Below are 27,100 nucleotides of genomic sequence, written 5' to 3'. Positions count from 1 at the left end.
CCATTAACCTAGATTAAACCAGTCCATCAAATTCTTTTAGAGGGCTGAAAATCCATACAGATTTTCCTTTATAACCTATACGCTTCAGCGTGACGTGTTAAGCTCTGACTCTGGTGTCTTCATGTGTTAACAGTTTATCTTTGTGTATTTGTTATACTCTGCAGGATAGTCGCGCAGTGAGACATGTTTACAACTTATTTTTGCTTGTAATTTTGCATTGACGTCAGTGTGAGTGATGTATCAGTTAGTCAGAGGACAGTCAGAGTGATTTGTCTCACCATCTCTGCAGGGACATAAATAACTGAGAGGTATTGTATCAAAAAGATTCTTAAGCGTGCTTCTAAATTCTCTGCTCTCCACTTCCTCTGTAGTTTGGATCACAGGCCTATACCTCTCCGATTTTTTTGTCAGCATCCAGCGCTTTAATCTCCAAACTGGAGAGTAAGCAGCCATACGACGTTTGTGCCCCTATCTGCTGAGTGTGTTCGAAAGAGGCTTTGATGAATAGATCTGTTCTCTCCCTTCCATCTCATTATCCGCCTTTATCTGTTTTATGGATTTACACAACTCCTCAGCGCGCTCTGACACGCGGTCGATAGTGTCAGCGGGGGAAGGAGACGTAGGCTTCTTTATTTTCGCCCATTGTTTGTTTAATTTCCTTCGTTAGCGTGTGAAGCGTTATTTTTAGAGCGCCGCGGAGTAGAGGCAGCTTTGATCGCCGCAGAGTGATTGAAATCGAGGTATCTGTTAACAAATGGAAAATTAGGGAGTTAAAATCAGGCCTGCTGGCTTTCTGCTGTTCCCTCTCGAGGATGTGGCACAGTTCTTCTCAAACTGGGGCATCAACATGTAACCTATTTTTGTGAAATCGAGTTCCAGTCGGCTATAGGACCGCTGTCACATCAATACACAAGTGACGGGATCTATCTTCTCGGCGTAGGGATATGACAGCTGCCGTCCTTTAGCCGTGACTCGCCTACAAACAGACTGAGAGGTGCCATTGTCGCAGCTGAGCCTTTCTGCAGTGTGGGAAAGAGAGACACGTATGCATATAGCTGTTTATGTGCGTACCTGTCTGCTGCTATATGTGTGTGTGTGCAGATTAAAGCAGATCTGGAGGGTAGGTTTCATGTCTCAGCAGGTCACAGATGATCAGATTAACTCAAGCCTCCAGCTGGATTAGCAGCAGGGAACCTGGACTCTGCAGGTGCCGCACTTGGACCATCACCTCCCTGATAGTCTTAATTTTGCGGCTGGAACTTATAAATGGCCTCTCCTTTTTATTCCTGCTGCACGACTACATGAACGCTCCTTTGTTTGAGTCCTTTCAGGCTTTGACAGATGAACAAAAACTTCAGCTTCATAACCTCCATGTTCACATCGCGGCTCTTAAAGGTGTATTGTCTATATATATATATATACCCCGCAGACAATGTAGCTCCCCACTACAGAAAATCACCTTAAAGCTGAATGCTTTAAAGAACGCTCTTTCAGTCATTTGCATTGGGCTGTTTTTGATTGAGGCTATTATAAAGAAGAAGAAATCTCTTTCTATCTCTCTTTTCTCTCACATGTAATAAGCCATGTATTCAGGACTAGGGCTGCCCGTAGGCTGTTAACTTTGCACACAGATTCTTATAATGACTCTTTGTGGGAGCCTTATTATCCGAAGAGGTCTTCCTATCTCCAAAACAAACAGAACTGCTGATTAAAACCAGTAAAAACACTGAAGGAAGCAGTTTCACCTTCTTCAGTAGACACGGGACTCCAGGAGGGGCTGAAGCCGAGCTACTTGTTTTTTGGTGCTCAGCTTGTCTTAAGATAGGGTTGTGTCAGAGGTTTTTACTGTGAGCCGAATTATCTGCAGAGGTCTCCTCCTCTCCAAACAAATAGTCCCTGCAAGTTAAACCAATAACAACATGGAATAAAGCAGTTTCACCTTAAAATCAGTGTTTTTCAAAGGAACTTTGGTAGAGTTCCAGGGGCTGCGTGCTGATCTGCCGCTAACTTTACCTTACAAGCTAGCAGCTTAATGATACAAACAGACCCTGCAATTTAAACCAGTAAACACTGAATAAAGCAGTTTCACTTTCTTCTGTGCTGGGAGCAGAGCTACTACTAGCTTGTTTGTGGGTGCTTGGCTTGTTTTTAGGTTAGGGTTTGTTACAGAGGTTTTTACCTGGAGCCAAAATATCTGCAGAGGTCTCCTCCTGTCCAAACAAATAGTTCCTGAGAGTAAAGCCAATAAAAACGCAGAATAAAGCAGTTTCTCGTTAAAATCAGTGTTTTTCAAAGTAGCTTTGGTGGAGTTCCAGGGACTGCGTGCCACGCTGCTGCTAACTCTATCTTACAAGCTAGCAGCTAAATGATACAGTTAAAAACAACACCTACAGGACTTGAAATACAAAGAAAGTAGTCTGCTATAATTTATCTATTTTTTTATGTCCACCAAAAGCACGCAGGCTTATGGAAATGTGAGTCTTGTGGGTAAAAACTTGAGACTCATGCAGGCTGATGATATGGGAGTTTGCTGTGACGCAACCTAGCACTGCCTGAGCTGCAGCTGCAGTTTGCAGTTTGTGCTGCATTGTGACAACCCCAGCATGTGATCTTCAGCTGATGCACAGCACTCGCCACAATGACATAAAGGAAACAACGTGAATCAAAGGACAGCCTGATAAAATGTAGAAAGAAGACAAACGTACACATTCAGTTGCTTAACGCACTCGGGTCAGGTGTTGACGCATGATCTGCACAGACAGCCTCTATTATTGCACATCTCATAAGGAGATGGGAGTGTTTACTGTTGGGGCAACCTCTCCCCCACGTCTGTGTGTATCCTCCCAGCTCTTCTCCTCTGTTAATCTCAGGCGTGTCAGCAGCAGTACCACTCCTCCATCTGTGGGATTACAGCTGGTGAAACAAAGGCACTTAATTACTGCTGAGACAACAGACTTATGTTGCGCGCTTGTGTGTGTGTCTGTGTGTTGGACGTGGAAAAAAAGAAAGCAGAGTATTGTTTCTAAATTACCTGGTCTCCGTCCTTTGCAGCGAGGGAATCCTCTTGTTTGCATTCGCTCACATTAGCACTAATTATACTGTAGTGTAAAAGCCAGGACAAATATACCTGATCACAACATAATCAGAGCTGGAGATGATTCGGGAGCCGGGGTCCCTCCAGGGTTCTACATTTCAGCAGGGTTCCTGCTGCTCCTAAGCAAGTCTTAAAGAGAATTTAATTAAAATAAAAGAATTGAAGGCCATTTTATGTCTTTAAAAGTCAAATTTTTACTTTCATTTGTTCTACGTCTGAAATGTTTTTAATTTAACTTTGTTGAGGTCTTAACAGGGTCTTGAATGAGTCTTGAATTTGACTTTTAAACCCTGTTTAAGACGTGTTGTTACTCACTGCTTACCACTGATTCTTGTTCTCTATTACCAGCCAAAAAAAACCTTCGGCTATCATTTCATAATGGATTTTCAGTGTTTCCTTATGTCTCAGAGCCTCACCGCTTCAAACGGATCCATTAGCCCAAACGGATCCATTAGAGCCCCAAAAACAAAACAGGATCCTTCCGAGGATGAAGGGAAGCACTGTCCATGTGCATCCAGCGCCTCAACACTCTGCCCTGTGCTGGGATCACTGCTTCGTTCTGCAACCTTGTGACCAGCGCAGTGTCTTATAGCCGGGGGCTTTCACAGAAGAGGTTTCCTTGTGAGCGGTTATAGGCTGACCCATAACCAGCTGTTAGTGCCCGTGGAAAAGAGACTCTTTCTGTGCACACTGAAGAAGGATAGAAAGACAGACAGACATTATAATCGAGGAGAAAAGGGAAATTATGCAGACATTTTTGGGTTGAAACTAAAATGTTTGACTGAACGTGAGAAATCTAAGAGGGAACGAAGAGCCAACTTTTATGTTTTGTCTTGGAGATGTGGAGGAGAGGCATCATTTCCTGGAACCAATCATTCAGGATCAGTTCCAGTAGTTGTCTGCAAGCCAAGAAATGATTTTATTTGTGTATTTATAGCCACAAAATCTGTAAACAAAACACCGAGCCAAAGGATGAGCGTATTTCTCAACAATGCAAAATGACTGAGCATTAACGTCAGGCTGTAGATGCCACCCTGCGAGGAGGACGAGACGATGAAGGAGTAAAGAAAAAGAAAGACGAGGAAACGCTGAGTGAAGAGGAGAAAAGGCGACTCTGTCCACCCCCCGCCTTAGCTGGTCAGCGGAGATACAACAGGTTCTCCGGCTATGCTCTAAGGGGATTACACATATCACAGGCTTCATGTCAGGAAAATTAGTGTCAGTTTCTCACTGCGGCCCTCCTCCTCTCCCGCTGAGAAGGACAATCGGATAAAAGGAGGGGGAGAAGACTTTGTAACAGTTCCTCTGCAGAGAAGAGCCATCCAAAACTGTACTGCACCAGCCAAATTATCAGTAACAAGACCTGACTGTTGCATAAGTGGGTATTTAACTGCTTTTTCAATGCATGCATGCATTTAAAGAGCCTTATGAAACCAGTTTTTTATTCTTTAGTCTGAATTCTTTGTTTTACACTTTAAGCACATTATGTAATCAGAAAGCGTTTGAATTCATGTGATAGAAGGATAAAAAAAAAGACAAAAAAATAACAAATATCAATGAATAGACATTTTTTATTGAAGAAAAGTGCTTTAAATAGTTAAAAAGAAAACCCTGCCTTATGGTATTAAAAAAACAATCCATTCTAGATCAGAAATGTAAACTTTGCAACCAATCTGCTTGACGCTGTGTCGCAAAAGCCGCTCAGCGTTTAGGTTTCCGGACTTCCTCGAATGCATCAGAAATGATCACGTTCAACAAACTTCTCATTTTAAAGTAGTTTCCTTGTCCTCTTGAGGACAGACCTGACAACATCAGCAGTCATCTCCATGGCTGGGCCTGTCTGCTTTTAAACTGCAGTGTATCAGGGACAGGCTGAACAACACGCTTTCTGATTGGCAGGTTTGAGACGTCACAAACCTAAGGAGCCAATCCCATTAATGGACGGGGTGACGCTACGCATATCATTATGTGCAACTTATGGCAACCACTTAGGTGATGCACTAGCCAGCTGTAACCGTCATCATCATTTTTGCAAACTCACTACTGATGACTGACGTTAATGTTACTACTGCGAATTACAACATTTCAAGCTGCTCAGTTTCAGCAAGTTGCCACTAAACGATGGCAGAGACGTGTTTTGTTTTCGTGACGGAGGGGGCGGTTGGAAATGTGCATAGTGGGCGGGGCCTATGCAGATTGGGGTAATTTTAATGAGGTAGAAGGAGGAGATGCCTTGGGAGGATTTTTACAAGGTAATTAAACGTATTTTGCAGAAAAAACACATCAGACACAATTTATTATTTCAAGCAGAGCATTTTATATGTCTTAACACATGAGTGGAGCTGCTCTTTAAGACCCGTTAATTAAAGTCAATCACAAGAAAATTTCTTTTTCGGGTTCATACCACTGAAGTAAGCCTCTGTGTAACTTACGATTTACAGTGAAACTGAGGCGCTACTTCAGGGGATGTAATGAACCAAGGGGCAAATTTCGCCTCAATTTTGATCTGAACACAATAATATAATTTCTGAAGTTGCTAATTGAACTTTAAACAATGTAGCGCATTGAAAAGGAAGCCTTGGCTGGAAGTCATTTATAGCTAAACTCTGGCTACACCAGAATTTCTGCGTCACTGAAATCCTAGGTCCCTACATTTAATGCTCCATTTTTCAGACCCTTGTGGTGCCACAGACTCCATGCTGCATTCAGCTGTCACAGGTACAATCTGCCTCGAGCTGACCTCACAACTCTAAAACCATGATCTTTCACCCTGATTGTATTTCCCTGATTGCGGTCTGCCAATACTGCCATTCACAGCCTCATTGATCCCGTCTCTGAGCGCTGTGCTTGCATCAGAAAGACTTCATGAGCGCTTAGACATGTAAAGCCGACCCAGCTTCTCTGCTGCTGGAGAAAAAGGGGGCTTAAAGGAGCAATGGATGCAGACACATCCCAAGATTACAGGAGACGTCAATATTGTCTCTGAGTTTGAAGTGTTGATGTGGGAGCGGAAAGCAGTGTCTCATTTGGAGCATGAGGGCTGTAGATTCCCTATTAAAGGTGAATGGAGCCACTGGGATGTAACCTAACGATGGTTTCCAGTCGCCTTTACGAGGACATTTACAGCTCCTCTGTCGGCTGCAGTCCATAGGCAGCAGCTCTCTGTCCTCAGCGGGCCCGAGGATAGAGCGCCCATTGAGGGCAAAATGCAAATGTTACAGTGGTGAACGGAGGGGCCCACAACTGAAGCGCTATTCTGCTGAGGGGGTGGAAGACTGGCCCTCTGTGTCTGTGCCACCCACAGACACACAACAGTCATCGCTCTGACCATTCAGCCGGCTGATGAAGGAGGTGGGGGGTCGGGGAAAAGGGTTTCTGCCACTGCTGAAGATGCCAGTGTCAAAGCCCAGGGAGGGGGGTGGCAGTTATACATGGACCATTTGTGCCAGTGTTCCCTGTAAATGTGTGATACTCAGGGCGGCTAATTGTATGTCTCAGGCTGAGGGCCAGTTCTAAGAGGAGTAATGGCTCTTGTTAGGATGCATTGACTGTCTCTCTTTAAATGCTGTTGCATTTATTATACGCGTAGCAGGACAATGCCTTTTTATTTTACCTTGTGATAGATTTTTCATGCCTTAAAGGGGAGTTCTGGTACGTTTGAACCTGGGCCCTTTTTCTTGATAATTTGCATCTAAATTACTAAAATAAAAAAGTACAAAAAGTTTTGGGTATTGCTCCATGAAATAGCTTCAGCGGGCAGCCACAAAACAGGTGTTTTTTTTAACCAGAAACTGCCGTTACAACGCTCTCTTCAAAGCAACCAAACTCCATTCACAAAATCAGTCATTTTACTTTGCAGGACACAGATATTGCTGGTCTACTGCTGCCTCATCTGATTAGTTTATTTGTGTTATGGGTATGTGTTGGATTCCAACTAACTCTAATTAACAGAACAGTGAAAAAACAATTAAAAAAACTAACCAAATGAGATCGCAGTAGATCAGAAACTTCCTGTGTTCTGTAAGGTCAAATTGCTGTTTTTTTCAATGGAGTCTGGTGGCCTTGAAAATACTGAAATAACGCCAGTTTCTGGTTGAAAAGAATGGATTTTATGGAGTCAGGATTCTCTGGCAAACCTTCTGGTGATGTTGATAGATGATTTAAATATATATTTGAGCGTGTCACTGTAAAAAAAAAGCACTTTTAGTGGACGTACTTTGATGAGCTACGTTTGTTTCAATGGTTACGTTGCAGCCATTACAGCCCGGGTGTTAGCTGATGCAATCTACTGTAACAACTCCTGAAATGTTTGTACCTATTAGTCATTTAAATATGTAAAAATAGGTCCCAGGTTTAAACACACAACAATTCCCCTTTAAGGGAAATCTCACAGCTGTATCCTCCCTGCATCAGGCCTTCATAAGGAACAGCTGTCTCACCACAGATACTCCTTGTCCCTCCTCTGTGACTGCTTAACATTATTAAACATAATCATTCGCAAAATGTCATCTGCCAACAGTGGGAAGACATCCAGACATTGAAAACATTATTAGAGGAAACCAACAAGGAAGCAGGGTCAAAGGCAGTTCATGATGGATGCAGTCAGGGGATTAATGTTGTCTGTCTGCTTGGCCTTGCTTTGGCGTGTCCCTGGCCCATTGCTAGAGTGTTTCAGCACCATAGTTATGTTTGGGCACTCAGCACTCAGCACCCTGTCGCTGTGTTTGAGTGATTCGGGTATTTTGTGTTCCCATGCCGGTGTTTTTACAGTGGTTAAAGTTAGTTTTTTCTCTCCCTTTGCTGAAGGTTTGTCCGCTGAACGTTGCGGGCCTGTGATCAGTGCTCTGCCAAGAAACATGAATACTTATTGACAGTTTAAAGCGGCATAAAAATATTATTAAAAGTGACTCATCTGTTGGTTTTTTTGATCAGTCTGTTCATGTTTTTGGTCGACAGATTTCTAGTGTAAGAAAATACCGGCGATTGTTAATTCCTTTGCACAGATTGCACAAAAAGTAGTGCCGTGATTTGGATGTTACAGCGCAGATCCCGCAGTCGTTAAGGTGTTACTCCATAATGAGATTAATAATGCAATATATCACTTTGCTTACTGTATCAACATATATTGCATCGTAACCCCTGCATCGTGATACGTATCATATCGCCAGATTCCTGCCGCTACACTCCCCCAATACAAATGTAGAAAACTGAGAAAAATGCCCAGGTTGACATCTTTTAGAGGCTTGTTTTCTCACCAACAACCAGAACCGTCGCATGGGCTGTGCGAAGTGTGCAACCGCACAGGGCCTCGCGCCTCTAAAGGGGCTCCAGTCTGCAGCAACGCTTCAAAAGTAGCCCAATTCTGCGGGAAAACCACAGACCTGGCAACCCTGGCGTCGCATTACGTAGTGCGTGCTCCATCTCGCTGCTCACTGCAAGGACGAAGGAGAAGGGGAAACGAAGTCGGCCGCACGAGAGCGCGACAGATTTCGTAAACACGAGTCCGGCGCTGAGATAAGGGAAAAAATTTTACGTCACTGCGAGGATCGCTGGATACATTTGTTAACACTTCCAGAGATGTGGTAGCTGAGCATGTGTGCGAAGCTAGCAGGCATGCATGTCAGTGAGCAGGGCCTGGTGACGGCTCTGCCGACAACCCAGATTCATGGATACAAACCAGACAAAAGCGTAAAATCGTCACACTTCAGTGTCATTTCATCATTCCTGACGCTGTCTTATAGCTGCAAAATAAGCTTAACTTCATATAGCAGCAGCAAATATGAAGGAATGCACATGTTGTCTTTGATGTAAAAGGAAAACATTGCATCATTGATGCGTGTGTTAGAGACCAAAAGAAACATTTTCTACCAGAGTGGATTTCTAGAAGTAATTAGTGAGCCCTAATTACAAGAACTACAAAGAATTAAAGAAGCCTCAATGGGTGAAGTGAGTGTAATCCTAATCTGTTTATGAAATTAGCTGCATTTATCCCCTTCTCCCCGTGGATCACCCCTGATGTGAGATTTTTACTGTATGGAGACTTAGCACTGTCTTGTAGGAGGAGTAGAAGAATGTGCCGGCAGTAATGCGTCTTGGACAGAGGATCTATTTCCCGTCAAAACCACAAATTAATCTTTGATCTCTCGTCATTGTTGATCGTTTTTCCCCGCGACGCAAAGCAATAATTATCCAATCAGAATCAAAGCAGCTATTAGTGTTTCCCAAAGCGTGGATCACACACAAGGGCAGCGCTCGCAGCCTGCAGTGAGAGGCTGCCATGTGAGCGACCCTGCTGAAAGGTATAATTTCACGTGTAGCTACGGCTGGCGCGTGAATCACAGAGGTGGTCTTTTCAAAGCTCCTTTTCATAGACGGCTGCTCGGAGGCAATGCCCGCCATGAATGGATTCTGCTCTGCTCTGTGCCGAGTGGGTGGCTCAGACAGGATGCACAGTGTGTGTGTGTGTGTGGGTGTTTGTGTGTCTGTCACCCTCTCTGAAAGATAAAGGTATGAAGCCAGAGGATGGCGTCGTGCACGCTGCTTTTTAGCCGCGTCATTGTGGCAGCGGTGGACCATCCTCTGATGCAGTGCTGCCTTTAGATACCATTACCTCATCTTATGTGCTTTGAATCCTCAATAGTGGGAAACTGCAGCCTGGCAACTTCATCAATGATCATTAGTATCAATCGCACGCTCAAAATGTACTGTAATTGCTATGTATAGCATTCACTAGGCTATGTTTTATTAAAGCAGGAATAACTTCAGCCGTACGCAGATGTTAGATTTTCAGCCTCACTCGGAGCTAATCAGGGAGACGTGATGTGGGTGAAAGCTTTCTAACTGTGCACAGTACCAATAAATTAACACCTCCCTGTGTGAATGATGCATCCTAATATATGTGTGTGTGGGTGTGTGTTTTTAATCCACATTGTTACCTGATGACATCTGTAAGTGTTGGGAAGTTCTGGATTAGCCCAGAAACACAACTACTGAATGACCAGAGCTCATCGTTTGTGATGTTTAAACGCTCTTAAAAGATAACAGCACATTCTGATGTCCTTTTTCTCTATTCATAGCATAACCCGTATCATTTTTACGCAGTGAAAGGGCTGTGTACTGATTTAGTGTCTGGTTTTGTGTTATGTCTATTACTCACACTGAATATCCTGAACTTGTGTGTTGAACAGCAGAGCCTTCCCCTTTAAGAACGGTCGTCTTATGTGTGATGTATGCATGTGGCGTCTGGCAGGTTTGTTATGGGAAGTGACGTGAGTGTAGACTGTGTAGAGACGGTACCTGCAGCAGACACACAGCCACACAGACGAGGCTGCCTGTGTATGCATAGACGTTAGACATATTTTGTTTAATTTGCCTTGTGAGCACAGACATGCAAAATGTCATTAATCAGCCTGATTAATCGGTCTATCACTAGCCTTAACAACAGGTGTGAACACTCCCAGAACGCATTGTAGACACATTCAGATCCGATCACTCAGGCCACATACGGAGGTGGTCTGGGATGCATTAATCCACATACGGCCGGTGGTGTGAACACACCTGCGTCCTGGGCCACATTAGGCACCTCCCACTCTCCCCGTATCCACGGCAACGATCACCCGATTGAAATCTGAATAACAAACTTGAATAGTCGGCAACAGCAAAAAACGACCGATTCAGACCTTTGAGTTGTTAACTTAATAATTTACATTTAAGACTTGGGGCAGTCGTTAATTTAGCTTCCTGTTCAACCACTAGATGGCAGTGTTGTAATCTTTGTTGACTCTTACACTTTAACGTAGCAGCATAAACTGCGACAGGAAGCAGTAAGCACATATTGCGAGCACAAACACAGGCTGTGTCATGTTACATATTATATAGCCGTGTTTTAGCCCCTAGTGGACATATAGTGCATTCTTCTTGTAATGAATGTTTACATAATTAAATATAAGTAGTTAATATAAGTCTACATAACCAACAAAGTGAGTGTGTGTATTTGTGTGTGTGCGTCCGTGTCTGTGATCTCTGCAGGGCGTGATGGCGACGCTGCGCTTCCCTGCAGACTCAGTTTGGGATCCGGTCCAGAACTGAGCTTTAGCACCAGCTCCCTTTCTCCCTCTCTCTCTCTCACACACACACACACACAGTCACACCCGCCCACACACAAAGCCACTCTTACACCTGCCTACGCATCCTCTCCGGTGGATGCAGATACACAACATGCACCCCTTCTCCCAGAGTCGGTGCATACTGTACGGCTCCAATTAGCTCCGACACCTCTGAGGTTTTTGCTTCAGCGCTAACATTGTTCCTCTGGTCTGGAGAGGTCTTAACAGAAAGCTCTGTGTGTGTTTATGCAGCAGTGCCTGTGCAGGTGTGTGTGGGCGATGCTTGTTGTTGTGATGGTGTAATTTAGTTTGCATATGTGTGGGCAGGTGTGATTTTTGTGCATGTGAAAGCATGATGCTGCGGCGCTATCACCAGGGTGTGGAGGTCAATCCAAAATGAATCATTGCAGAGCTCCAGCGGGATCTCACATATGTTATGTGACGTTATTTATCTGGGGACAAAAATTACAATAAAGCCTCTAAAATGTACCCCAGTGTGGCTGTTTGGACCCGAGCAGGTTGACTTGAAATCCCCGCAGCGTCGTGAGTGACGCTCCTTTGTGTTAACAGAAATAATCCATATTGTGCTTTGATTCATTTGCATCATGGCCCAGGGGAGGTGTTCTAGTTATGTGCTTCACTCAGAATAGTATAAGAATAATGTGTTATTATTCTATTGAGTTGTATTTAAAATTCTGCTTCAAGAGCTGCAACACAGACGAGAGCAAACACCCCAGTGAGCCAGCTCCACAGCTTAAATGAATGCAGTTGTCGTTAAGGATGTTATTTCCACCTGTTGTGCCTTTAAAGGAAAATAGTCACGCTATATTTCTTTTTATTTAGCTTTTTGGCCTTTGATGCCTTCATTGAAAGAGACAGGACGGAAGATAGTGTCGGAAACAGGGGAGGAGAGAGCGGGGATGACACCCGGAGTTTCCTCATTGAGGACTGTAGCCTCTGTATATGGGACACGCGATGTTAAAAAAGCTAAACCGGCCAAATAGCGTCCAGTTTAAGCCACATGCTTGAAACCAGGATCCCACTCTCTTTAGATTTGTCCGAGCTGGTCTCACTGCAGCCTTAAGATGGCAACCGCCACATTGTTTGACTCGAAGTAGACCCTGATGGAGGGGTCCGTGAGATGCAGCTCACAAGGTAGTTAAAGAAATGGCACAGCGCGATCGATCTTGTTTCTGGGTTGAGAGATCAGGGGTGGGGGATGTATTGGTCGCCAGGGTGGTGGTGAATAAGGGATAAAATGTAAGATGTGTAATGTTTTTCTTTTGCAAACATTTTTTCTTCAATAAAAAATTGATCAAAAAAAAAAAGCTAAACCGGCGCCTTGTTGCATCTTTAAAGGTAAATTATCAGGGTACATTCAGGGTCATCAGAAAGGGACGATAACCTAAGTACGTGCACATGATGCGGTAGGGAGGAAGATGGGTCACGGCACATACCGTCATTGACTACAGGCTCAGCGGACGATTGATGATTGGCATCTGCATTATCATGGTTTATTTCACGGCTCTGTTAAATGCTTGAGTCTGATTGGCTATTTACGGCATTCGGAGGTCTGTTATTTCTAGATAACAGGCCGTTGCTATGAATAACAGACCGTTGCTAGGGATGCGGCTCTAATCACAGAACATGGAGGACTAACGATAAACCTGATTTTTAAAGATTTGCCACTCCATGTATTAAATGAATATATCCTTTATTTAAACTTGAGCCTGACTCTTCTGGTCTAGTTTCTCGTATAAATGGCTCTTTCTTTTGGGCTGCCACCTAAAAGTCCACGACCTGAATCATCAGTCGAGAGGACGCCATGTCGACTGGGATTTGGCTGCAAAATTGTACACAGAGCAATGCAGTTGCAACAACATTGCATGCTGTAAACTTAAAAAAAAAAAGGTGTTTAAAAATAACCCTTCAGTTTTCTTTCCTCACAAGGTTGTAATCAGTAGCACGGTTGTCTGCAGAGGTCTCTAAAACTAGTACACTGAGAGTCTCTGAGACGCTCTTTGACGGGGCTTCTTGGCCATGTGAGCCGAACATTAGCTCACAAAAACGACAATGAATGCTGACCTTTGAACATTTAACATTTCGAGCCTACTACTGAGATCGAAGTCCTGTTTTAATGTCCGGGAAAGACGGCGCTCATGGAAGACTCTTATGTCATTTTTCTTATTTGATTCAGAGCTGTAATTCAGAAGTATTTACACTTATATTATCTCATCACCGTGTGGACTCTCGGCAGAGCTGTCACACTTTCTCTTGAGAGGAAATTAGAGAAACGATTGTACACTACGCTTATCAGGCCTCACTCTATCACGTGTTTTTGTTAAGGCGTGTTTGGACCTCCTCTTGCTAGACTGATTCTAATTAAACCTCACCTCCTCCACATCCACCCAGACGTACACTGTCATGGCGGCCCTGTCATATCCTCCTGTTATCTCCCCTTGTGCTGATTCACATGTCTCCTCTCTGCCCACATCTTTTCCATCGCTCCTCTCCTCACCTTTTACTTTCCGTTTTCCCCACTCCTCTGTTCGACCCTTCACTATGTTGCTCCCTCCTGACCTCTCTCCTGTCTTCCACCCACTCGTCCTCGCAATAAGCACAGCACTGAGAATCCATATTGGATTATTGTGTTTGCCATTAGCCTCTGGGTTGACAGTGTAATTGCCTTCATCCAGCAGGGTCTCTGTAAGCCTGACCCTGCCTACTGTGCATTTGCATTTCCACAGAGAATGCTGGATGACCTGTCCATCAAAGAGCTGCAGAGATGTAGTCGCTAGAGTTCACCCGAGCCTTTGTCGACCATTTCTAATAGTGCAGGCAGGACCACGAGCTAACAAGCTAGCACATCAGAAACAGCTAATCATCTTTCATAACAGTGTCTCCACTCGGAGCTGAGAGCTTCCCCCGCTGGATAAGCACAAACATAACAAAGATTTCATATGTTTCACACTCTCCAAGAATGAATATGCACGCTGCCTCCGAGCACTTGATGTTTTGGAGTCTGTGTGCCCACATATCTGCCACGTCCTCAGGCAGACGCAACCTGCGCACAGTCGGGGTGTATTATAAGACGATGGATGCTTGATCAGAGACTTTTCAGACTGCTAATGACCCTGTTTGTTTCTCTCTCTCCGCTCAGGGCCGCTGCACGCGAGAGAACTGCAAATACCTCCACCCGCCCGCTCACCTGAAGACCCAGCTGGAGATCAACGGCAGAAACAACCTGATCCAGCAGAAGACGGCGGCGGCCATGTTGGCGCAACAGATGCAGTTCATGATCCCCGGCACCACCATGCAACCTGTGGTTAGTGCCGGCCTCGCTGCTGTGGGATGACTGACAGCGCAGTGACTCATTGTGAAAACAGCCGAGAGCTCTGCTGTTGCACTGCACTGTGAAACGCTTGGCTTTGCTCCTGTTAAAACATCATCGCATATCAAGTCACATCAGTTCAAGGGCATTGTGGAATATCATGTTCTCATATAATTGCGGTACTTAGAGGGTTGGTGCAAAATGTTGCCCCTTCGTGCCAAAATAAGCTCTTTTACCGTCTTGGCACCGGCTTAAACTCCCCCAGGAGAGAGCCCTCATGTTCCTACTCAGTCTAAAGCAAACCCCCTGAAAAAAACAGAATAAAATCAACAATTACAAGTTGTTTTTATAAAAAAAAACATACCTCTCTCTTTAATTTGATACCAAATATGTTGCATGTGTGTTTTAGACCGAGTTTGGTTCAATACCTCGTGGCCTTGATGTGTTGGAGCCCTCAGGTGGGCTCAGTCTGCAGCAGAACAGCTTCTTGTGTCGGTCTGAAGCATTGACTGTTTATATAGATGGACAACGCGTCTCCATCTGCTCCCATTGTACAAAATCGATGCCAAAATAGCCCCCGTGATAGGTGGCTGCCATCTTGCAATGGTGACGTCATATGGAGTCTCTAGCCACGTCCGCTAACCAAAGCACACACCTAACTAACCAAAAAACCAGCTTCTTGTGTTGGTCTGAGGTTAACTTTCACAGGTATGGAAACTTCAATGACTGTAGTGATTGTTTTAGTCTCCTCTCGCAGATCGTCCTCCGCTCTGCTAATCCGGAACAGATCGGCTGCCGGAGCCGAATTTGTCAAATGAGCTGTCAATCATCCTGTTTACAGCATCGAATAACTAATTAAAAGTAAACTTGTCAGAAAAATACTTGGACATAAATCAGCATAAGAACTAGCTAAAAAGCTTAAAGTTACCATGAAAGTATTTTTTAACGAGCATGTCTTGCATATTTCAGCAATTACATTTTATGCCAGGAACTTGCCCAACAATGCCAAAAAGATCATTTTGTAGGTTTTCTTTGTGATATTTTTCCACTTTCTTGAAAACAAAAACATAGTGATGACTTAACCTGCTCTCACTGGCTTATACTAATTTTAAATCCAATGAAACCCTTTTATAAATGTTTGTGTCCCTCCAAATGTCATCATTAGTTCTGCCAAAAATGATTGTATATATATATGTGTGATTATTCCTTCTAAAAAACACATGTACTGTATAAAAAGATGGACGACATGACAGCTCCCTAGTTATTTGATGCTATAAAAAGGGGGTGTGGCCTCATGATTGACAGCTCTGTTGACAAATGGGGCTCCTGCAGCGTTCTGTTCCCGAGTAGCAGAGAAGAGGAGGAATGGCGAGAGGAGACGTAACTAACACTAACACTACAGTCGTTGGACTTTCCATGAATATCTGCTTCAGACCGACACAAGAAGCTGTTCTGCTTTTAAACACGCCGACCTGCCGGATCGTTGCTGTTTTTATTGCTAAGTTAAGTGTGTGTTTTGGTTGGTGGAAGTAGCTACGGCGGAGCAGCCGATCTCTACTGCGCAGCTCTAGCTTCAAATGACGTCACCATCGCAATAAACATGTCTTTTAAAAAAAAATCAACATACCTATAACTGCCTGTTACGCTGGGAGTGAAAATCATCGCAGCACACCACACGGTTTTTGTGGTAGCTCGATTCAGCCAGATGCCTTCAAAGATGCTCCGTAACTAAGAGAGTCCGTGCAAGGACATACGTGAACACGCGGGAGCTTTTCACGTTGAATATCAATTTTGATAATCGAATATTAGCTTTTTTTTATTACAATTCAGTTCTATATTCAAATTTAGAATATTCGTTGACAGCTCTAGTCACTACCCGGCGCGGGACCTACAATCTAGCTCGTAGCATCCCATGCTCGCTAACCACTTTGATTTTCCTGCCGCTCTCCCATCTGCAACACGCTTCAGCACAGTTTAAAGCCAATCAATTTTGCAACAAATCCTCAGTAGCCTCCTGTTTTTCCTTAAGAAAACATGTTAATATGCAATTTCATGGGTTGAATCAAACCTTTAAGTGTCTTCAAAGCTAGGACTTGGGAAGGATTAAACAGTGATGGGCGCTCCTTGGACTACGGGATCCAGACAGTTAAATGTTAAAGGCGCCATGTTTGACTTACAATACGTGGTAACTCTGTTACAGCACATTTGACTGATGAAGCTTAAATTATATACACACAATTATCCCTCCTCTCAGATTACCTCAGACAAGACAGGTCATGAGTTTGTTCCCACAATTGTTATTGAGATGCCCTTGAGCAAAGCGCAGCACTCCCTGCCCGCTCTCTGGGAGTTGCTCAAGAGTCAGCGGTAGACTGTAGTTGCGTTGGGCGTCTGCCAGGTGAGAAGGTGTTTAACTGCATCAGTATAAGGTGTGGTGTATCTGCAAAAGAACATGCAAGCTCAGCAGAACCCTTCCCAGGATACACAGAAAAAACTCCTCTTGTTTCTACCCTCTGTCTCCATTTTTCTCTGAAACTGATTCCTCTCTGGTCCCCCGGCTCTCTCTACCTGTCACACTCTCTCCCTCCCCTCACCCCTCATCTTTCTCACCCTCCACTCTGCACAGCTGCGCCCTCCATTAATTTGTCTCTGGTGTCTCTTTCTTCTAACTTCTTTTCCATTTCTATACCCTCCGTCTGCCTTTCACTCTCCAGCTCCCACGTCCTTCTCTTCATCCGTCATTTTATACCTTCGCCATTAAACCACTTCTCTCATCCCTGTCTTGCAATTTAATTAAGAATGAAGAAAAGAAAAGCAGAAACACTTTAATTTGCTCTTCTTCTTTCTCCTTCTGCAGCAGACGTTTCCGGTGAGCCAGGGCCTGGGCTCAAGCGCAGGTTTGAGCTACACGCCGTACCTGACTCCCATGTCGCACAGCATGGGCCTGGTGCCCACAGACATCCTGCCCAGCACGCCCGTCATCGTCCCCGGAAGCCCGCCCATCTCCGTGACCGGCTCCTCCTCCAACCAGAAACTGCTTCGTACCGACAAGCTGGAGGTGACCCACCCAATCACACGACTCGCTCTCTCAGACAAGACAGGAATGGTGGCTTATTGTGTCCTGAAACATAATTACATAATTAAGCAATAGATATGTGATGCTTATAAGCTTCTATAGCTTAAGAGTCTTTACAGGATACGGTGGCCTATTAGGGCCATTGTAAAAAAAAAAAAAAAGGCAAATTTGCAAGAAACAAAACTGGGAAAATAGAGTTTATAGGAGTGTTCAAAGTAGTTTTGTTTACCTTCAGTAGAAACAGGTGAATGGGGAGGGAGGGGGCCGTGAATTTTTGACTTTATAATCCCATAAATGTGCAAGTTATTTTCTGGTAAATTTACCATTTTAATCTCAGAATGTTACTCTTCTCCTCCTCCTCCATTTTTTTTCCCTTTTCTTTATAATGGCGCTAATACGGCGTCGTAACAGGACAACCTGGGTATTATGGTTTTGATGCAATAGCAACAAATACACGTGTAATAATAATAATAACCTTTATTTATAGAGAACTGTGTCGAAGTTACAAAGTGCTTTACAAAGGCAGCAAAGCAAAACAAATATAAAAGCAGATATTAAAATAACAATTCATTTTACAAATATATACAATTCATTTAACGGAACTCTAAAGACATAAAATTATTTTAAAATAATTAAAAATTAAATAAAATTCAAGTAAAGTCCGGAAAGGCTCGCCGATAAAAGTATGTCTTAAGAAGGGACTTAAAAGAGATCACTGACTCAGCTGACATGACCTCCTCGGGCAGGTCGTTCCAGAGCTTCAGAGCCCTCACAGCAAAAGCTCTGTCCCCCTTCAGTCTGGCATTTGGTACACACAGAAGACCTCAGCCCGAGGACCTCACCCCGAGGACCTCAGCGTACGTGTCGGCTCATACAGCACTAACAGGTCTCAGACATAGCTGGGAGAAAGGCCATGGAGAGACTTAAAAGTAATCAGTAAAATCTTAAAATCAATTCTAAAACATACTGAGAGCCAGTGTGAAGACGCTAGAACAGGAGCGACGTGGTCATATTATTTGGTTCTGGTTAAAAGCCTGGCAGCTGAGTAATGTCTGACAAGACTTTCTTCAAACTGTGCACTTCATATTTATATATACAGTATATATATATAATACTAACTACCTCTCTGGTTACCACAGGAGCTGGGATTTGTGGGTATCCCAGAGGGAAAAAGGTTTTCTATATTTATTACTAAAAACATGTATACAAGTTATTGTAAAACTATTTCCATTTATTTTCATTCAAAACACACACTAATTACAGCCTACCATCTGTTTTAACCATGTCTAGGTTTCAATCCTGCTAGCTCCCGTTGCTGTAGCTAACTGTAGCTGGCAGCCTACGGCATGACGTTGCATGTCCGAGACGAAGCGTTAGCAACAATTAAGGCAGTTCTGCGGCATGTCATAAATAGGAGACGTTGTAGCGGCTTGGACCCTTGTTTTTTTATTATTATTATTATTATTATTTTTTTGTATTATTATTGAAAAGATCAACATTTATATTCTTTAACATTGACAACAACATAAGCATTAAGGCATCATATTGAGGTACAGAAAACATAACAGGCATGACTCCACTCTCAGTGATATAATACATTCAAAATTATAGCTGGACATAATGCTTAGGAATATAGTAAAATAAATACATTACAATATATAGAGCTCAACTTCCGCACCAGCTAGCAGGCTTGCACACCGGACATGGTGAAAATAGACGGTAGGTGTGTTTTGAATGTGTTTCAAATAGTGTTGAAATAACTTCTATTAACGTTTTTATGAATAATTAGCTTTATAAACCTTTTTTTTCACCTCTTGGAAACCCCCCAAAAACAGGCTGCATCTTATATTCCAGATTTTACGGTATTTTTAATAATGCAACTTGTTGTTTTAATGATCCGAGGCAAAGACTTGAAAGGATACGCACGTTTTAAAAAATCTGTTTCATTAGCAAGTAATGAATGACTTAAATAAATACATTTTGCCTCCAAATAAACACAAATAAAATTAAATAAAAATTCAGATCTTTACAGAAAACCGGACTCTGACACAGTACGCCATCCTCCTACCTCTATTCTGTTTTCTTTGCAATTGCAGGACTTCTACATAGCAGCACAAACACTCATATATAAAGCCTGTCTGAATAGCTCTGCAGCCATGTACGCATCAGAAGAGTAAACAGATCTTTTCTTTATGGCTGAATTTATTGTCGTTTCCAAGGTGGACACAGTGAATAAGCAAGGTTGCACAGACAGAAAATTCAGTCAACTCAGCTCCTATTCACTAAGGAGACTAAGAGAAATGTGTGGAACAAGAAACTATATGATTTCACTTTAGGTAGCAGCGGCTTGTTTGCTTATGCTTTGGGCAGCAGTGTTTGACATTGAAAGTTCGTCTAACTTTCTGCGTAGGAGTTGGGACTGTGAGGCACAAATGTGAGTTACCCAAGGGCTGGCTTGAAATGTTAACAGCATGTATTGTCAGAATATAACAACCATAAGTAAGTAAAATGTATAGGAACCCTGGAGGAAGTAGCAAGTTTTGTGCGTAGCTGTTTAGTTTGAACAGAATGCTGAAAGGTGCACAAGCCGTTCCTCATCCTAACAGCACTATCAGGCCCTGTACACGATAGCTCTGCACCTCTGCTATCGTCCGTGAGCGTAACATCGTGTTACCCCTTATAGAAACAATTAAAGCTCGTATCAGAAAGATGATTCGAAAGAAGAGAGGATGCAATTACAGCGATATAACTTGGAATTTGATCAACGCCAACTGGTACTTGCCAGACAGTCGCATTTAGACCGGGACAATTACAACAACTTCAGCCGTCTCCATCTGCCCCCTGGCAAACCGCTCTGAATGAGAACAGCTCTGTGATTGTGAACGAGCGCATAAAGAGGAGATGTTTTTTTTCCCACTACATTTAAAAAGATAAACAATAATCTCTCTAAGAGCTGGAGGTGATGCGTAGGTGTGTGCCTGTATGTGTTTTTCCCTGGGAGTGCTATCACTTAGCAACTGAATGAAGTTGGCTCTAATGAAACAGCATCCCTCTGAGACACGGAGCCCACACACAGCCAGCATGTGTGTGCATGTGTGCGCTTCAATGTTCGTTGTGTGTCCCAGAGTGCGAGTCAGAAACAAACCCCCCTGTGATTACAGTCAGGCCTCCTAACGGTTGAACACCGACTGGTTCAGTGATTGCACAATCATTAGGTTTTGGCACACGTTACAGTTTAGTCTCATGGTGTTAAGGTTCAACACTTAATTTACCGTCTATATTTAAACAAGGTTGGGGCGAGTCTGGTGCTGCAGGATAAGTGAAACCTCTGAACGCTCCACCTCCACAAGAATAGCCTTCATATGGTTGCAATGCTTTAGCATCCACCTACTATTTATATTTAGTTATTTCTCCTGATATATCGATTTTAGGAGGTTTCTTCACCATCTTTTAACATCCTCAAATGTCCTACTATTCGGAGTTTTAAACTGATTATGAAACACTAACAGTTTAATACTGGGCGCCTGTTTGGCGATCATTTACAGAGGCTACAGTCCTTCGATTCGGCGGCCAAGGGTTCAAGTCCTGCCCTCGGCCCTTTGCCGCGTGTCGTCCCCACTCTCTCTTCCCCTATTTCCACCACTATCCACTGTCCTCTCTGGACACTTATCTTTGAAAAAACAATTTAATACTGAAGCCTCTATATACCAGTCCTTCCAGGATATCGCAGGCTTTTTCTGTGATCGTTGCGGCCTAAAATGTTTTGAAAAAGTTGCTGTGCAACTGTGCAAAATGTCATATTTTTCCAGGCTTTTGTTCGTGTGTGGAACACATGACACATCCACTGTGAGCCACAAACGATAACGATCCAATAAAGCCATCTGTTGGCTGAGTGAGCTGTTTGTCTTCTGACATCACTTCCAGTCACTCTCTGTGTCAAGATGGCAAATCAAATGTTCAAAAACTGAATGAAACTAAAGAGATAGTAATTATTCATCACATTTAAGCTGTTCTACTTACTTAGTTATTTCAGGTGCTATGCTTGTATAAAACCACTGATAAGAGATGATGATTATTATCTCACTGTACAAACACTCTTTCCCCACTGGTCAAGTACTCATTGTTTGTTCTCTCTGTGTCTATTTCTTTGACATCTTCTTCACGTGTGTCCGTCAATATCTGTGTGTGCGTCTGTTTGTGTGTTCGTCCATCTCCATGACTCTCCTGCTCCCAGGTTTGCCGCGAGTTCCAGCGGGGAAACTGCGCCCGCGGGGAGACCGACTGCCGCTTCGCTCACCCGAGCGACAGCCCCATGATCGACACCAGCGACAACACGGTCACCGTCTGCATGGACTACATCAAGAGCCGCTGCTCCCGCGAGAAGTGCAAGTACTTCCACCCCCCCGCCCACCTGCAGGCCAAGATTAAGGCCGCCCAACACCAGGCCAACCAGACAGCTGTGGCTGCACAAGCCGCCGCCACAGCTGCAGCCATGGTGAGAGCACAGCTACAGCCTACCTACTGTCAAGCCGTACCTACACAGTGGTAGAGCAGGAACACACATACTTGTCCTTGTACTAACCAAACAAATCTCACAAGTTTATGCTTGTTTAGAGTACTTATAGAGCCAGAGCTTGTAAGGTCTTGAAGGGACAATAAGGTTTTTTTATAGCAGCTATATACAGGACACCTTGAACCTTCAAACAGGAGCTTAGCCTTTCATTATGCTGCTCAGGGAGGCTTTTTATGACACCGAAAAACAAGTTATTATTGGAGCTTTATGGTTGTACAAAAGCAGGTAAACCCAATATATACAGCTGAATAAAAACAGCCCAACACGTGTAGTGTTGCAATCTCTTTTAAATAACTTTGTACCTTAAAAATAACCACCGAACACCGGGGATCATCACTTTAAACAGTTTGTAAACACATGCTGTTGATGAGACACCTTTAGTAACATAAAATGTGGAGCACTGCTTTATTACTGTATAAAACATACCCACCTCTGCTGGTTTATTCTAGCACACTCCAGTGTACTATTCACCAACAATAGCCACAACAAAGTGAGGCCGCTGTATACAATAAACAGGGTTTAGTGAGACCTAAACGCATCAGAATAATGCCGCAAGAACAATCTGTTATTATCTCACCGCAGTCTGCTTTTATTTTCCTATGCCCTTGGTACATACAGAGACAATGTGCTGGCTCACCCCTCCTCTCCTCTCCCCCAACATCCCACCTTCCCCCCTCCCTGCTCTCAATGATAAGTGCGGCTCTCTGCAGATCAGTGCAAATTGAATCAGGGATGGATGAGGATGTAGCCTTAACGGGTGGGGGGGGGGTGTACCTTCCTCTGCCTTTCACTGAAAAATCCCCCAACAGGATGAGAAAGAGACAGACAGACTTTAAGACAGACTTTAAGACAGAGAAGGAGACAGGTTTGGCAGTGTGTCCTGGTTGTGCCCCACCCTCCCTCCTCAGGCTCTGAGTGGCTTCTTTTTCAATGGTCCTTTGGCTGCTGCACTCGCACACCTTGTACTGCGCCAGTGTGCTGACTGACTTTTTTTTCCTCCATGGCATGGGCATGCTTTACGCGTTGCACATACCTCTCTCTCATTGGCTGGCTCCATCGCTGCTTGCTCTCCCTGTCTTTCCTCCATTATGTCCACAGAGTGGATTGAAAGGCGACTGTGACTTCAGGTTAGTTTGTTCACATTGTAGCAGCTGCATGAAAGCAGGAAAGCAACGAGGATCGAAACATGAATAAATAAAAGACAGCCTGAGACTTTGATGTCTTCTGTACACAGTGTACCAGAGCTGTGTGTCTGCAGGGACCTGACGATACGTATCATGATACAGGCATTATTGCAATATTGCAGAGCCAAAAAAGTTAGTTTTTTTAGAACTAATGGGCTCTGCATTTTATATTTATCACAGTCTATTAAACATACACTACTTTTAGTGTAGTTTTTTTTGTTTTAGTTTTAATCCAGTGCTAATGAATTAACATTTGCCTATATGAGTAAAAAAAAATATATATGCAGGAAAACTGGATACAGTTTTTTGAGTCAATCACTCTAGTGTATCAATATTTTCTGTACAAAGCTCAACAGGGCTGCATTTTGGTAAGAACATGACGATACGTTACATATCGCGATACAGGGTTACGATTTAATATATTGTGCGATATTGCAATAATGTTAGAAATGCGATGTATTGCAGTTTCTCTATAAAATCTGAGCTGAAAATGTTTTTTATTTTTATCAGAACAAATAGAAAAGTGGGCTCTGCATTTTAAATTTATCACAGCCTATTTAACATACACTACTTTTTTCATCCGGCGTTCATAAATTACATTTGCCTATATGAGTAAAAAATTATATCGCTGCATGAAAACTGTAAATTTAAAATGGATACAGTGTTTTTGAGAATCAATACTGTATCAGAAAAGATAATATCATGATTCTCTAGTTTATCAGTATTTTCTACACGCCTACCGTGTACCAAAGCTCAGCAGGGCTGTCTTTTGGTATAATATGGCGATAGGATACGTATCAGGATACAGGGTTATGATTCAATATACAGTGCAATATTGTAATAATGTTAGAAATGCGATATAATGTAATTTCTCTATAAAATCAGAGCAGGGTTAGGGTCTGCATTAGTCTATTAAACATACACTACTTTTTTCTGTCCGGTGCTAACGACCTAGCATTTGTCTAGATGAGTAAAATATATATCTTTGCATAGGTGGACACAGTGTTTTTCTGAATCACTACATTATCAGAAAACATAATATCATGATTCTCTTGTGTATCAACATTTTGTATACTTGTACTGGTTACCAAAGCTCTTCAGTAAGAATATGGCGATACGATACGTATCACGATACAGGGTTACCATTCAATATACCGTGCAATATTGTAATAATTTTAGAAAAAATTCTCTATAAAATCTGAAAAAAGTTATTTTATTAGAACAAACAAAAAAGTGGTCTCTGCATTTCAAATGTATCTATTTGTATCGTGTACTTGCGCTTAGCAGGGCTGTGTTCTGATAATAATATGGCGATACGACGATACGTATCACGATACACGGTTACGATTCAGTATACCACGATATATTGCAATACAAGCAAGGGAAGAAATGGCGATTTTTCTAATCTATTTCTGAAAAAGATTTGCATACAAAGTACAAAAAACCATATGCATATAATCTACATTTTTTAAGCAAACAGAACAATCAGCTCGTCATTTGTATTTATCACAGCAGAAGCACAAAGCACTACTTTTTTTAATCAGTGCTAAAGATTTGTCTTCTGCCTATATATTCTTTGAGGACTGATACAGTGTCACAAAACAAAATAATACTGTGAATCTCAAGTGCATCAATATTTCTTAACACCCCCGCTGTGGACCCAAAAGTCAATAACTTCCCATCAGGTACACAATGCTTCTTCAAAGCAGGTAATTTATCTTCCTGGTGCATCCTCCTTACAATCCTATTCTTCTCGCTCCTCCTGTGTTCCTCATTCGCCCCTGTTTATCAACTTTATGACCCAATTCCCCGTTTACCATCAGCAGTTACAAGCTATGCTAGAGGTGAGCCAGGTTAACCCTAGGACAATGACTTGTTTAGTCAGCACCTTTAAACCAATTTTCTTTTAGCCCTCAGCTTAAAGCTGGAGCACTTTTATAGAGAACCATAAAACGTGTGTTGCTGCACTGCTGCAAATACGTAATATCATTACCCATAATTCACTTTTTTTAATCTAGAGCAAATAGGCTAAAGTGTGCTGTAGATAAGGTTACACATTAACTGATACAGTTACAGTAAGAAGATCCTATTACTGAGATTATGATGTTTTACTGTGCCACATTATGTGTTGCTTGCCGTGCTGTGATCTTGGTCACGAATGCAGTCATCTTTTGCTTCTCATGTCACTTTAATAGACCATCTTCCATTTTAACTAACAATGTTAACACTACAGAGCATCATCAATGCATTGTCCTCCTATAATAGGATGTACACTGTTGTAGACTACAAGAAAAGCCACATACGTGACGCAAGAGGCTTGTGCATGCACCACGTCACACTGCTCATCACATCCATGTCATCTTTTCTTTTTCTCTCAGCAGTGACGTCAAATGTAAGGACGTTTTTAATACATTAACAAAAGCGCTACATTGAAACAAGACATGTAAACACTAGATTTAGAGATATGTTTTATATAAAGGAGGAGTTTAAGGAATAAACAGAGCTCCACATTCTGTGATTAGACTATTTAACTCACGTGTCACCTCCCTAAGTTCACTGATCGCACTAACATACGCTCATGGCGCAGATTTAGTTGAAGGCTTTGTCACCTATTTCAAGCACTAAACTTGAACTGACTCCATTACAGAGAGGGATGTGATTGTCAGACGAAGGGATGCACATTATTGGCTTTTTTGCCGATATTCAACATGTCAAAATTTTGCCCGATTGCTGCTTATTATACAAATATTTGCCCCCTTTTTTTCTCCGCCTAATTGCAGAGACTTTGAAGTCTTTCCTGTAGATGAGAACATTTAAAATGCCTACTGTATCCCTACTCACAGGCGCCAAACATAAAAAGTATTGCAACATGAGTAACAGTAAAACACGCCTTATTTACTCATATGTAACACTTAAAATGTGCATAGTAGAGGTCGGAATCTCACGATACGATACGTGATACGTGGCCCGCGATAATATCACGATACAGTGATTCTGCGATAACATCACGTCACAATATCTGATTAACTCCTTTGGCCAATAAACTTTTCATGTTACCCTTACTCATGTCGTAAGCGCCACTGCTAGGAGTCATGAGGTAGGGATGCGGTGAGTCAAAGTGGCCGAGCAATGATTGTAATGCAGTGCTCAGGAAAAACGATATTTTGCGATATCGGTATTACGTCCCACGTGCATACTGTGCCTAGTGTATTTGAGTGAGAATGACATTAGATCGTCTGCATAGTCAACAGCTTTAGCCACATATGAATAAATTAGGTGTCACTTTATCTGCTATATATCAGCAGAATTGTTCATTTTGGGTCGAAGACAATATTTTGATATAAAGCTTTTATGTGCCGATACAAGTTATGTGCAGATTATGTGGGAATCGCAGGGTGACTCACAATATGATACGGGGTCCACGATAACGATGATATCACGATACAGCGATTCCGCGATATTTGATATATTGCAAGACAATCATATAACGATACATCACGATATCTGATTAACTGAAGAAAACAAAATAATGTATATTCACTGCAATTGGGTTTCAGTTTCACAGATTTTGGCACAGAGATAAACAATGATGCGGTAACGATAATTGTATCACACCAGTCGGGATGGCGATATATTGCGATATCGATATTTTGTTCCACTCGTAGTGCAGATAATATCATGCAATCTAATTAGTTGTGATTATCTTGCAGCTTCATGCTAGGAGAGCCCAACAATAG

General features: G+C 42.7%; 1 protein-coding gene across 8 annotated transcripts in view; it reads left to right on the top strand.

Annotated features, from left to right (window-relative positions):
* Positions 1 to 27,100, top strand: part of mbnl2 (muscleblind-like splicing regulator 2) — a 73,832-nt gene that overhangs the window by 34,413 nt on the left and 12,319 nt on the right. For all 8 annotated transcript variants that reach the window (XM_069675667.1, XM_069675673.1, XM_069675670.1 and 5 more), the window contains exons 3-5: positions 14,360 to 14,524; positions 17,388 to 17,588; positions 21,841 to 22,101. In XM_069675667.1, coding sequence (XP_069531768.1) covers positions 14,360 to 14,524; positions 17,388 to 17,588; positions 21,841 to 22,101 — 627 coding nt within the window. The remainder of the gene's footprint in view (positions 1 to 14,359; positions 14,525 to 17,387; positions 17,589 to 21,840; positions 22,102 to 27,100) is intronic.

The sequence above is a fragment of the Semicossyphus pulcher genome, unplaced genomic scaffold (assembly GCF_022749685.1).
Source record: "Semicossyphus pulcher isolate SPU_LCO1_2020_fin unplaced genomic scaffold, fSemPul1.0.p SCAF_24, whole genome shotgun sequence".
NCBI classification, from domain to species: Eukaryota; Metazoa; Chordata; class Actinopteri; order Labriformes; family Labridae; genus Semicossyphus; species Semicossyphus pulcher.
This window is presented reverse-complemented; position numbering and strand designations above follow the sequence as displayed.